The sequence below is a fragment of the Aplysia californica genome, unplaced genomic scaffold, assembly GCF_000002075.1.
Source record: "Aplysia californica isolate F4 #8 unplaced genomic scaffold, AplCal3.0 scaffold00128, whole genome shotgun sequence".
Taxonomy (NCBI): Eukaryota; Metazoa; Mollusca; class Gastropoda; order Aplysiida; family Aplysiidae; genus Aplysia; species Aplysia californica.
This window is the reverse complement of record NW_004797398.1, coordinates 1,199,368-1,212,379: the sequence shown is the minus strand read 5'-3', so window position 1 is coordinate 1,212,379 and position 13,012 is coordinate 1,199,368. Positions and strand designations below refer to the sequence as shown.

At 40.2% G+C, this 13,012-nt stretch overlaps 1 protein-coding gene across 1 annotated transcript in view; it reads right to left on the bottom strand.

Moving 5' to 3' along the window:
• LOC101849283 (solute carrier family 35 member F5) overlaps positions 1–6,356 on the bottom strand; it is a gene marked incomplete in the record, with an annotated part of 30,917 nt that extends 24,561 nt beyond the window's left edge. Inside the window, 1 exon segment of the mRNA XM_013081388.2 lies at positions 4,306–6,356. Coding sequence (XP_012936842.1) covers positions 4,306–4,410 — 105 coding nt within the window.
• Between the last annotated feature and the right edge of the window lie 6,656 nt (positions 6,357–13,012).

The following is a 13,012-nucleotide window of genomic DNA, read 5'->3' as shown; positions in this document are numbered from 1 at the left end:
CCCCCGCATGATAGCATGAGGACCAGCCAGACGAACAGACCTCTCATCCCAGATTTTTCCCTGCAGGCACATCAGATTTTGGTGATTGCCTGGGTGTAGGGACTGACTGGAAATGGAATGCAACACGCAGTCTGATGTGGAGTTTTAAAGTATACAGTCGAACCTGCGTAAGACGGAATCGCAAGGGAGCCAGAAAAAAATTCTGTCTTAGACAGGGGACAGATCGGTTAGCAGTAGTTAAGACTTCACACCTCTCCATTGCTATGACATGCATCAGTCTTACTTATCCAATTACCACCAGTGCTTGCCTTTCATAGGACCACTGTTTGACCTATTAAAAACAGAAACGTTTGAACAACTCCTTTGCTTCCACCCTAAGCCCCACCCATCGGTGTAACAAGCACAGTCAACCAATGCCACCCCTCACTGCCATCACGTAACAACGATTCGAGGAACGTTTTTCTCGGCTGGCATTGGTCAGTCTATTTCACACCTCTGGCTTCTGGCTACCCAAGAAAGTTTCCGTAGTGGCTCGGTACTCGAGCACTCTCACAGGCAGTCGTGAGATTTCACACCCTCACTACCCTGACCATCTGCAGAGCTCAGGGTTCACATGATGGGGTATAAGGTAACATCTACCCCCAAATTGCACCCCTACTCCCCTTCCTTGCCCAGCGGTATGGCCGTGGTGTTAAGTTTAGAGCCGGCGGAACCAAACTTATACGAGTTTTGTTTCAAATCAGTGCTGAGCTGGTAAAGCATTTTCCGTCTTAGACAGGTGAAACCCTCGGAAGGGAGCGGATTTTTCTTTCCGTTTCCGCGTTGGACAGGTTTCCGTTTTATACAGGTAATTAAAGAGGAAAAAATCAACGGGGGGAGCGGGAAGATTCCTTTAAGACAGGTTTCCGTTTTATACAGGTTTCCGTTAAGGCAGGTTCGACTGTATATTCATGCATGCAATAGTTGGCAAGTAAAGGGATTCATCTTGTCAAAACCACTTTTTTTTTAGTGTGAAGTCAAAGTACCAAAATTTTACACTGACCAGGGAATTCCAAGATGTGCACTGACAATATTTGTTTTAGTGAAGAGCGTTTCAAAGCAATTTGTGCTGCAGAAAATGACAGACATCACGAATTCAACAATTCCTTTTTTGTTTCATATTTATGCCTCTAGAGCAATGTAAATTACAATTAAAAAGAAGTTAACTTCCTATGATTGTTCAAATATTTTCTTCTTACACTCATAACTATGATGACAAAAAATGTCATGATAATAGTTATGAACAGAAGAAATTTTTACTCTTATTTAACATAATTCTCAAAAAAATTACTGTCTTCATAATCTTAATATATATGTCAATTTTCAACTTAATATAGACAGAAATTTTATACGAATTGCTATCACAACAGTGGTGCTTCAAAAGAGGACTCATGTTTTGTTTCTATTGATGACATGTTATATCAAATATATATCACAAAATCAGGAGGGAATTTACTCTTTCTTTTTTAAAGGCTTGATACTAGCGTAAAAAGTAGTAGAGATACCAACTTTAAACAATGGGATTGTTCGAATTTTATCACTAGCAGAGATTTCCTGTCATAAAAGACGCACATCAGAATCCCAAAGCGACCATCTATAATCTAAATTTCTTACAATTTATTTTACTTGCTGTAATTGCACATGATTGTATTATTAATGAAAATAACACCAATTACCTACATATTCAAGGTATTGAAACGAAAATTAAAAAGTAGTTTTTAATTTTGGACCTCTGTGACATGTTTAGGAGTACCAGGTCCTACCACAGGCTCTTTTATCGCTTCCGGTGTGTTGATCATTCATATGTACCTACATTTATCCGTTTTTTGCTCCTCCTCAAAAATTAACCAAAACCTTGAAACGTGAAACTGGCTCTTATAGGACGATGTATATATTCATGACAAAGTATCGGGCGATGAAAAATTTGCGTGGCCATCTTACAATGTGCTTTGGTTGTTAGTGGATAAAATTGTGGCCATGGTCGCATTGCGACAGGTTATCATCTTACACCGTGCTATTATTATAGGAAAAACGCAAGGGGGAAAAGGAAAGTGACCGTTCCTACAGGTGGCTGTCAATACAAGTTCGACAGTCTTTTCAGTTTGAATGTCAGTGTGCATAAAATGTGTGTGTGTGTGTGTGTGTGTGTGTGTGTGCAGAGGCCCATGTGTGAGAACATATTGTGTGAATGACAAAATTGTCTTTGTGTGATGACAAAAAATATTAATTAATAATTTTGACTTCGTATGGCATTGCTTGCACAAAATAAACATGATACTATTGAGTTGTAAACAATTTCAGAAAGAACAGAACCAGAAACCTTGTTATATCTCCTAAATTTAGAAAAACAATTTCAAGAACCATTCTAACATTTAAAAGCCTTCCTATATAATTAGAAATCATAATAATAATAAATTTGGTCTCGGTTCACCATAAATTATAAACCAAAACTTCAGGATGGTATGGCACAGCCAACCACACCACATTTTAATATCATCATGAGAGTTTTTGTTGTTGTTTTGGTAGGTGTTTTACGGCGCTCACAACTGCATGAGCACGCGGGACACATATTTAACATTTTCAGTAGGTAGGAAATTTTTTATTTTGTCCGGGTGGCAGCTGCAGCTTGAACTCTTATCGATTTTAGACCAACAAGGGATATTTAACGTGCAGAACTTGCAGACGGGACCTCCATATTTTTACCTCCTTGTCCAAGAAGGCTAGATGTTGAACTTTCCTACCAGAAGATCAGGGGTGCGGCCGAAAGACAGAGCACTATTTAGCAGTAAGAAGGAGCCACCATGGCAAGGAGTAGCAGGCTGCAGTGGAAAGGCTTGCAGAAAGAGTCAGAAGCCCAAAGGAGGGGGCAAAGGAGTTGAGAGGGTGGGGGCAGAAAGTGGAGACGACAGAACACTGCTAGAGAGCAGGAAAGGAGGTGAAAAGAGACAATTGTCCTTCTCGGACAAGGGCGAAAAATCTCGGAGGGCCAGTGTGCAAGTTGCTAACATTAAAGATCCTTTTTATTACAATCCCTTAGTGGACTGAACTCGATAAAAGTAGGTTTCCGCTGCCACTCAGGCAAAATTCAGAATTTCCTACCAACTGAAAATGTTTTTAATGTGTCCCGGGCGCTTATATATATGACCATGCATTTACGAGCGCCATAAAACCCTTACAAAAACAAAAAAACAACTCAATCCCAAACCCTCTATTGTACTCAGTTTCATAGTCATCGCTCGTTATAGAATTCCAGCCCAACTTTTTAAAATTTTCTCTATTGAGGAAAGTTGACATTCTTTGCATCATGCATTTTTCATTATATTCTCTACACAAGGTGGCGTAAAATTAGTTAACGAAGTGGTTATTCGGACTCGAGTCCGAACAGCCGCTGGAGGCCATTCGGACTCAAATTCCAGTGCGTGTGCGCAATCACCAGTTGTACCGTACATTTTGGTCTCCGGCGAGGTCTAGACTCGAGTCCGAAAGTCTCCAGTTGCTATTTGGACTTTAAACCACTGGTAGGCTATTACACAGAGTTTCGTGACAACAAATGGATCAAAACATAAAATTCATATAATCAGTCCTTATAAGACGGCCCACACCCCCTCCCCTTTCTGTTTTCTCTCTCTCTCTCTCTCTCTCTCTCTCTCTCTCTCTCTCTCTCTCTCTCTATCTCTCTCTCCTCTCTCTCTCTCCTCTCTCCTCTCACTCTCTTCTCTCCTCTCTCTTACTTTTTTCCTCTCTCTCTTTCTCTTACTTAAATTTTCCTCTCTCCATCTTACTTCCCTAGGCCTGCCCCAACACCTCCATCCCTTTTTTTAGACATTTATATATATATTCCCTCCCATACCGTTGCCCACTGCCCGGCCCTACTATTATATTTTATCCTTTGTAAAAAGAAAAGACCACAGTTCGCGCTGGGTCTCCATGGTCAGAGTCCATTTGTTGTAAAAGTTCCTTTTCCAGATCGTAGAAACCGAGGAAGGCCGAATTGCTTGTCTGCTTCACAATATATGCGGTACACCTCGAAGTGATTGCGCATGCATGCGAATTTGAGTTTGAGCCCGCATAGCCACGGAAGGCTATTCGGACTCGAGTTCAGACTTGAGTCCGAATAGCCGCGGGAGGCTGTTCGGACTCGAGTCCGAATAGCCGCGGCCATTAGTTAATGTATGTGTATAGTATTTAGATTTTACGGTGCTCGCAACTGCTAAGGCCATTAGTTAAGACTCTAAGACTCTAAACTTAAATTTATCTTAATCTTACCTCTGTCAGTTCTGCCGACACAACCCAGATAACATCAACGATCAACAGCACAACTATGCCGATCATCATACGATGTGCCCGATTTAAGCTTCCCAACTTCAGCATGTTGAATATTTGATGATTTTTTGCGCTCTCAGAAATTTCTAGAATTACAAATTAGCCTATAAAATCAATTCAGCTTTACTCTGATAGAAAACTGCAAAAATAGAACAGGATTACATCTCATTTTTTTTCTTTTTTGGTCTTCTTCGCAACCAATTAGATCTAGATTTCTAGATCTAGATTTAGTCCACCTTTCCTCCAAGCCAGGCTATATCAGTATCAGTCTAACTCCAGTAGGCGTAGGCCTACTTTTTGAATCCTGAAGACCAGCACAGAGAAACCAGTTCTACGTGAAATACAATCCATCACAACTCCTGTTCACAAAGTAGAAGGCCTGCCAAAGGCTAACCTAGAAGTCTAAAACTTTAGTTAAAGGCAGGAAGGAATAATCCTGAAAAACTGATAAGATCTAAGAAGACACAGTGACACAGTCACAAGACCAAGATTTTCCAGACAGCCGGGGCCCAGGCTAGAACTAGAATCGAGAATCAGGCCAAGTTACTGCACTTGATACTTGATGTAACGAATCACTTGAGCCTCTTTTATTTCCGTCTTGTCATCCTAACCTCCTCTCAGACGCCCCAGCCTCAGCCAAGTACTTGTAGATCTAGATCTAGTATTAATCAAGTCCAAAGTCACTGCCATCAACCTAGGCCTATAGTGCTGCTGCTGTCGCTGTTGATTGTTGATTTTTAAAAAGCCAGCAGTCGACGCAATCACTGGTCGCAAAAACAAACTTGGAACAAGAGGAGGAACCTATCAATCAGAAACTGTCATATTAGAGCCGAGAGAAAAAGTTAAAAATACACACAAGATCAATGCATCAATATCAATATTCGCTTTAACTCTGATCTGACGTTATCCCATTCATGGGAAAAATATCCTTGTGTGTGGACCTATGTTGCAGTCTATCGTCATCGACCTGAGAAGACACGGAGATAGGAAGAGAGAGGGAAGTTGAGGGAAGGAAATGTGACTTCTTCTAAACGCTCAACTCAAAAGAGTTGCCGTTCCGCCTCGAAAAGTCGAGTACAAAAAAACGAGTACATATATTATAAGTCCATTGCCATTACTTTACCAATATACACCTGAACATGTCTCAGATTTTTTTTAGAACTAAAAATAAAGAAAATTCGAGTCTGATTTATTTATAGCCTATTATTATTATGTTCTCACACACGTACATTATTACAGTACAATCGCTGTATAAAGGTTTTCTTTCTGACCTAAGATTTTGAACGTGTCTTAGCCAAGGCAAGTACCATACTCGGTACATGTATTAGATCTAGTCAAAAAGAGTAAAAATACTGAGACTCGGGACTTCAAAAAGTGAATTTTACTGCCGATGGTAACAGTAGTAGCCTACGTTTTAAGCCGTGTACATTACATGTACAGACTAGGCCTAGCTGCTACCGAGGTTTACACTGTATGTTATTTTAACAGTGAAATGAGCTTTAACCATAGATGTGCTCTATAGTTTAAAAGGAGATAACTCTATGGCTTTAACTTTAACTTAAACACCGATATCTGCAGGACCACTGAATTTTCATCGGTTTAAATTTAAACAAGTTCTTGGTTTAGACAGATTGCTCAAACAGAGTGTAAAATAAATCAGGGATTTTACTTTCTTTCGGCTTACCCAACTGGGTTTACCGCTGTTTTCGGATTAACCGTGTTCGCTCTAACTCTCGAGCGGACTCGGCTATATATATTATAGATTTTTTTTTTTTTTATTAGTCACACATTATGTGGATTGTTGGCATGGTGCTGTGCTGTGGTTTGTTCCTTCTTTCCTATTAGTTTCCTATCAAGCAACCATCGTCCTTTTCTCTCCTCCTTCTTTGTGGACGGTAGCATTATTGTGAGGGAACTATACTTCGTACATGTATTCCACTGGCCCCGCGGAAAATTGCATTTTTTAAATAGAAAAATTGCAAAATATTGCAAGGTAAACCGCCTAAAAATTGCAAAAAATTGCAACCTTCCCATCCCAGGCGCATTAATACGGGCTTAACATTTTTAGTTTAAAAAACATGACAATTTTGAGTACCTGTAGCATAAAAGCAGCTCAGCCTTTTAAAAAATCATGACAAACAATACAAATTCATCAAATGTTATTAACAACATTTACTAGTAACAACACACAAGTACGTTAACAATAAAGTTATCGACCAAATATAAATGATAACGCGTGACACAAAATAACGGATCCCTCGGTTTTCGTAATAACTTTAAAATGAAGGCATAAAATTTGACCAAATTTAGTACATACTGGGTACTTCATGCAAAAATCTAGAAGTATGAGGTTTAGTCTATAAAAAACAAAAAAATTGACGAGAGATTTTCGAAACAACCCCTAAATACAAAATAAGCTTATGCTCCAATCAAATCAGATCCTGTTCTATTTTTCTCCTGAAACCTTCGATATGCCAGTAATCTGTATTTAGATCTATTTCAAATATTTTATGTTTTAAAACCGGCATGGTATTGTTTTAACACTAAGTCGAATCGTAAAATACAGCAATTTTTTTTTCCATTTATAAACAATAGTAATACATGTACATGTACTAATGTAGATCTAGATCATTTCTATAGCACCCACTCCCGTGTGAACGCAGCTTGAGGCGTTTTACATAACGGGGTGTTTACATACGCGGTACGCGGACACCAAGCCTCAGTGTCTACGTACACGGTAACCGGCAACCGGGCACGTAGTCTCAGTGTCACGTACACGGTAACCGGGCAGTTAAGAATTCCAAGTTCAGTTTTTGTCATCCGGTGTTGCCTTCAACTCCAGCCCTCCCCTGACAGTACATTTTTTTTAAATCAATCATTCTCCCATTCCGGAGCCCTATACTTCGTAGCGCACAGACTTTGAATGAACTTTGGTGACCTCAACCGGTACTCACAATGTGCTGCGAGAGCACAGGTTCACTGACCGGTAACGATGGCGAGCCCGACAAGACGCGTGTATAACTTTTTTTTCTTTATTTCAACAAGTGACAACACAGGACCAATATTGGTTAATTTTCATTCCGGTGGGTTACCGTGTACGTAGATGTTGAGACTAGGTGCCCGGTTACCGTGTATACAGACACGTGCATCATGTACGAACAATATTCACGCGCGCGCACTCACACGCACACGTACTCACGTACACCTCACACACGCACACACCTACTTTCTTATCACATGCGCACGCTTACACACAGTGGGCCTAGATAAAAGCCTAGCCCAGAGAAGGCCACCTTCTCGGCCGAGCCTATGTCTCAGTTCGTGTTGTACAAGATGCATTCTGGCCTGAATTTCCAGTTATAGTTATAGCTTTTAGAGTACGCTCAGTAGGCTTGAGCTGGGCCGATACCATGATTTACGTAGGCCTATCGGCTCTGTGCTCGCACCATTTCGTATTAAAAATTCTGTTAAATTCAAAGCGTTGTTGGATTTTTGCCTAAAATTGCAAGAAATTGCGAAAATTGCAAAAAATTGCGGATTTCTTGCGGAACTCGACGAAAAACGTGGCCGCAAGTAATCTAGACCTCGATTTCCTGGAGGGCCAGGAAATTCCAGTAGATCACGTCGCTTTTTACCGAATAGCTGGTCTCAAATTGTCTAGGAACATTTCACAGTTCCATGAACCGGGCGCTAACAGTAACCTATAAGCCTACCTTTCAGGACAGGCCTTAGTAAAATTATACCATTTGGTGTCGAAAAAAACCATTTGCATGATCTTCGTTCATCCTTCTATGCGACGGGCTTATTTGTCTCAACGAGAATCATCAAAGTCTCTCCATTTTGCTGTTCGTCCCTTTATCCAAGATCCAAACAATAAACACCCAGGTTTCATCTCCAGTTTAGACGATTCTGTCTTAGAATCTATTTTGGTGTCTCTAGAGTTCAAGGAGCATGTTTTATTGACGAACTCTCTGATCCTTTTGATCCCGAGTGAGAGACTGCGGAACACATTAAAATTTAGAAAATATCCTTTTCTTCAGTTTGTAGTCAGAGTTCGGGGGGGAAAAGTGTGACAATGAAGCTTAATCCACACGCTAATATTAATAATTATCTTCAAAAGTTTTTCGCCAGTCGATTTTCATAACTTTTAAGACGGAATGTTGGCATCGCCTTGAGCTGTCCAGACTGCATCATATCATTCACGATTCCTGTTCCATCTACTCTAAAATGGCTTTCATTTTTATCCTTTATTATACATGAACTGTCTGATCAGAATGACCATAATACATCATCATGTAATACTAGGGCAGTCACAAGGCTGTTTTCTCTTAACTTGAAAAAGGATCTTTCATATTTTGAGCCTCTGTTTTGTCAGCCATGTGCTTAAAGTTTAAGTGGCATCACAAAATGTTGAGTAATTTAGTGTCAGTTCATTATTTTGGTACAATTATTTTATAAGAAAATCGTGAGAGGGTTCTTTAGTTTAGTTTTAGTAGAGGTTTTTCGGCGCTCCAAACTGCATAATGTCATATGAGCGCCAGAAGATTAGAGGTGTTACAAGAGAGTAACAAACATAAAAAAGAAGAAGGGGAATAAGGACGATAGATGTTTCATAGGAAAGAAGAAGCAAACCACACCAGAGCACCCGCCAACCACCCACGCGAAAGGGTTCAAGACTTGTCTAGGTTCAAGTGTTCAAGTGAATACGCCAAGTTTCACTGTTTTTAAGTCCCCATCAACACAATTTAGATTATTTAGGGGGGGGGGGGGGGGGGGTGCGGGCTTCCCAACTTGCCTTTATAAGGGATCTGAAACAGGCATCAACGATAATGGTTCTCCATTTATCATTCCCCTGGATACTCTCAAGAATCCCATATACTGGTGATTCCCCGTCACCCATTTGTTCAGGTCTTCCAAATATGTTCAAAGGCCTTTAAATGTCGAGTCAAGTGACCCGAGAACTACCTTGATCGCTAATTCCCATTGTTCTCATAATGTGAAGGGCCCTCCTGGGCGTCTTACTTTTATCATTTCCTTGTTATTTCTTTTGTCCATGAAATTCTCAACAGTCTCCTGAGAAATCACATTTCTGTTGTTTCTTATGTTCACTGTCTTTGGTATTTTCCGTCAAAAATTATTCTTCTTAAAAGTTAAAGAAAACGCTTAAAATGGATTCCTTACCATGTATCTTCAACCAAAAGAACCCCTCTCTCCATGAATATGCGTAGCATCAAACATGTTTAATAACAGTCATATTCGTCACTTTTACTGAAACTAAAAGTACAAAGCATCATACACAATGTGTTTCCCTGCATACCGAGCTATTATCAACCTGAAACACAATGATTCTATTTAGGCTTTTTTTTTCTGGCTCATTAGCTAAATTCCCCCACCCCGCAAATTGTCAGAACACAATTCCAAGGCCAGAAATTGTCAGAACAAGGTTCAAGGTGTAATTTAGAGCCTTTGAAACGGTTTATTGTTCACATTGTTCCAGACTGGCTTGCCGTCACATGAAATTTTTCATCAGTCATGGTGAGACATGAAGAGTCAACACATACCATGCGGTCGCTGTTGTTAAGCACAAGGGGGCTATCCGAAAAATGTTTTGAGAAAATCGAAGGTAAAGTTTTTGCCCCTTGTTCGGTTTCTTTAAAAGACAAGGAGAATTTTCTCTCTTACCAAACAAATATATACACACTAATGAAACCAAACTTCTCCTCCAATTAGATAAGGCAATGCCCACTTTTGGTGTAGGTCAAGATTTCTGGTTAAGGGCGGGGGGGGGGGGGGGGGGGGGCTACACCTGAAGGCTATCTCGCTTATTACTGGACCGAATTTTACCACATTTCATAAATATTACAAGCACAGTAAGGAGTCTTAAAATCGGCAATCAAATTTGAGAAAAAAATTTCGTTTCCATGGATACGGCGGCCATATTGGATTTTGTTGGCATGTCTTACGTAATGAATACCGCACTTATCGCTAATGGAAATTGATTGTTTTTTCTTTGCACGCGTGTTAACAAACATTTGATCTAAAAATGTATCTGTTGTTTTTTTTTCCGAAACGAATTAGAAAATTTTTAATGAATTTTTTCCTGAGGTAGCATTCAATTTTGCAAACAAATCCGTGAAAATCCACACTCCAGACACCACCAACAAAGATCTATTCTATATATAAAAAATCCAACAGACAAATTTTTAATATTACATCTTCTCTTCATTCTGTGAAAATTTCATGAAGATTGGATGAAAAATGGTGGAGTTATTCAAAAAAGTACAGTGGAAACCATATATAACAGGCCCGGTAATAACAGGAAACCGGTAATAACAGGGATTTTTAAAATCCCCGTTTTTTCCTTCTCTTTGTCTCTATTAAAAGTTATCGGCAATAACAGGGCCTCATCGGAGCCCAACCGGTTATAGCAGGGACAAAGGCTCGTTAACAATGTGTAAAAAGTAAGAGAGAGAGAGAGAGTAACGCAGTGATGGAGCAAGCCCACGCAAGCCATGCCACTGCAAGCACACGCGGTGTGTGAAGCGAGAGAGGGCTGCGGTGTGCTGCAGACCTCGATCTAGCCCGAAACCCACGCACGTGTATTACTGTAATGTGTCACCAACGATGTCAAGCGCAAAAGAAAATGCCTTTCAATTGACAAAATATACGAAATAATCCAGGCTGTTGACAAAAAGCAAGCTCCACTGGCAGAGATTTGTCGTCAGTTCGACATTCCACAATGGTCGATTCACACTATTATCAAGGATAGAGAGAAGATAGTGGCATCAAACTCCAATGGAAAGTTTGCTCTGGATCGAAAGAAGATGAGACTGCCCGATGCAGATGCTGTGGACCAAGCTCTTCTGGTGTGGTTTTAAGGACGTAAGGAGAAAGTTTGTGCCAAACCCTCTGTTCGTGGGTACTTGTGGCAAGGGAAACTACCCATGAAAGTACGGCTGGATTAGTCCACAAATGCTTACTTTCCTTGCATTTCTGATTTAACAGGGATCGGATATAACAGGACATTTTTTCTACTCCCACCATCCCTGTCATATCAGGTTTCCACTGTATAGAGAAAAGTCACGTTTTGAGAAAACGGCCGATAAAAAAATAATAAATATTGACATAATGAGGAAATGGCGGCGACAAGCATGCCCGGTATGGGCAAAAATACGTTTTTTGTGTTTTTTTGTTTGTTTTGTTTGTTGTTGTTTTTTTTCTTTTGCGATGAAATAAGTGTAGGAGAGGCCGAGGAAGCTAAAATGCCTACAACTCAAATTCCATAATTTTGAGCCGAATCTTGACCCCTCCCTCGCCTTAACCTGCTTGTCCTTAAAAGCGACCATATATATATATATATATATATATATATATATATATATATATATATATATATATCTATATTACAATGGCTTCAAGGTTAAACAACAGTACAACAGCCTCAGTACTCATTTCATCTTCTTTTGTTCCCCTCTCACCTCCCTCGCGATAAGTACATGTAATAGATCAGAACAAACTTTGCAAAATCCTTCCGAGCTAAAATTTCACCTTCCTTTACCATTTCACAAAGGTGCCACAGTAGATTATAAATTCTCATCAGCATGCAGTCGCTGTCGCGCTTAATGCAATTTGGAAGATGGTGCTTACAGCTTCACCTGTAGGCCAGAACGGCACGTGACATCGTTACCTGAAAGCACAGAATTCTACAATATTCTGTGCCTGAAAGTAGTGAAAGCTCAGATCCAGAGCGGGCTAGATTATCTAAACTACGCTACCCAGATCTAATCATTAGTTAGGCACCACACTTTCGAGAAAAAACGACATTCGACACTAAGCACATTCGAATTTTTTGTTGTTTTTTTAAATTTTGGTATAGAGCAGCTCAGCTGAACGCCTTACCATTGAGATCGGTCAAAAGACGAACATTTTTCTCGAACCCTGTTGCCTCTCTATAAAGACATTTTTTCTGCTCCCGACGATGTCGTTATGCACTGTATTTTGATATCACAGGAAGTTCACAAAGCTAAATAAATGCTGATGAAAAGTGGAGTTCGGTTGATGCTACTATAGATGCCTCATCCTTCATAATATAAAGTGACCTGGGTTTTTTCTATGATTGGAAGGCCTGTACAACTTTGACTCGGTCTTATAGGAAACAGACATAAAATTTTTAAGTTCTGCCTCCTAATTTCTTGGTACTCTAGGGTTGAAAGGCATGCAAAGCCCACACCATACCACACTGTCTTGTGTCTCCACAACTGTAGTATTTCCAGTCAGACCAAGACATCTCTAGACACCACAGCTTTGCTCTAATTCAAACTGTGTAAATGAGGCATCAGAGGTCTAATGGTTAGGCTGCTGGGACTAGAAAATAATGGGTGTCCTTCAGAAAAGCACTTTCCATGAATTTTTCTCACTACACCTTGGTGGGAATGGATGCAGTGGGTGTCGCATTCAACGAGGTCATATTCAATGAGAAGTCGGCTCTAACGAGGCAATCCTTAATCCCCGATTTTTTTCCTATATATCCCTTTGTAAATGTACGTCAGCCCCAACGAGGTTGCAACCAGACTGGAGTCGCTTTCAACGAGGTCGCGATAACCAAATAAAAGCAACTAGCGGCCCTGAAAGCGAATGATTTTTCTACTTT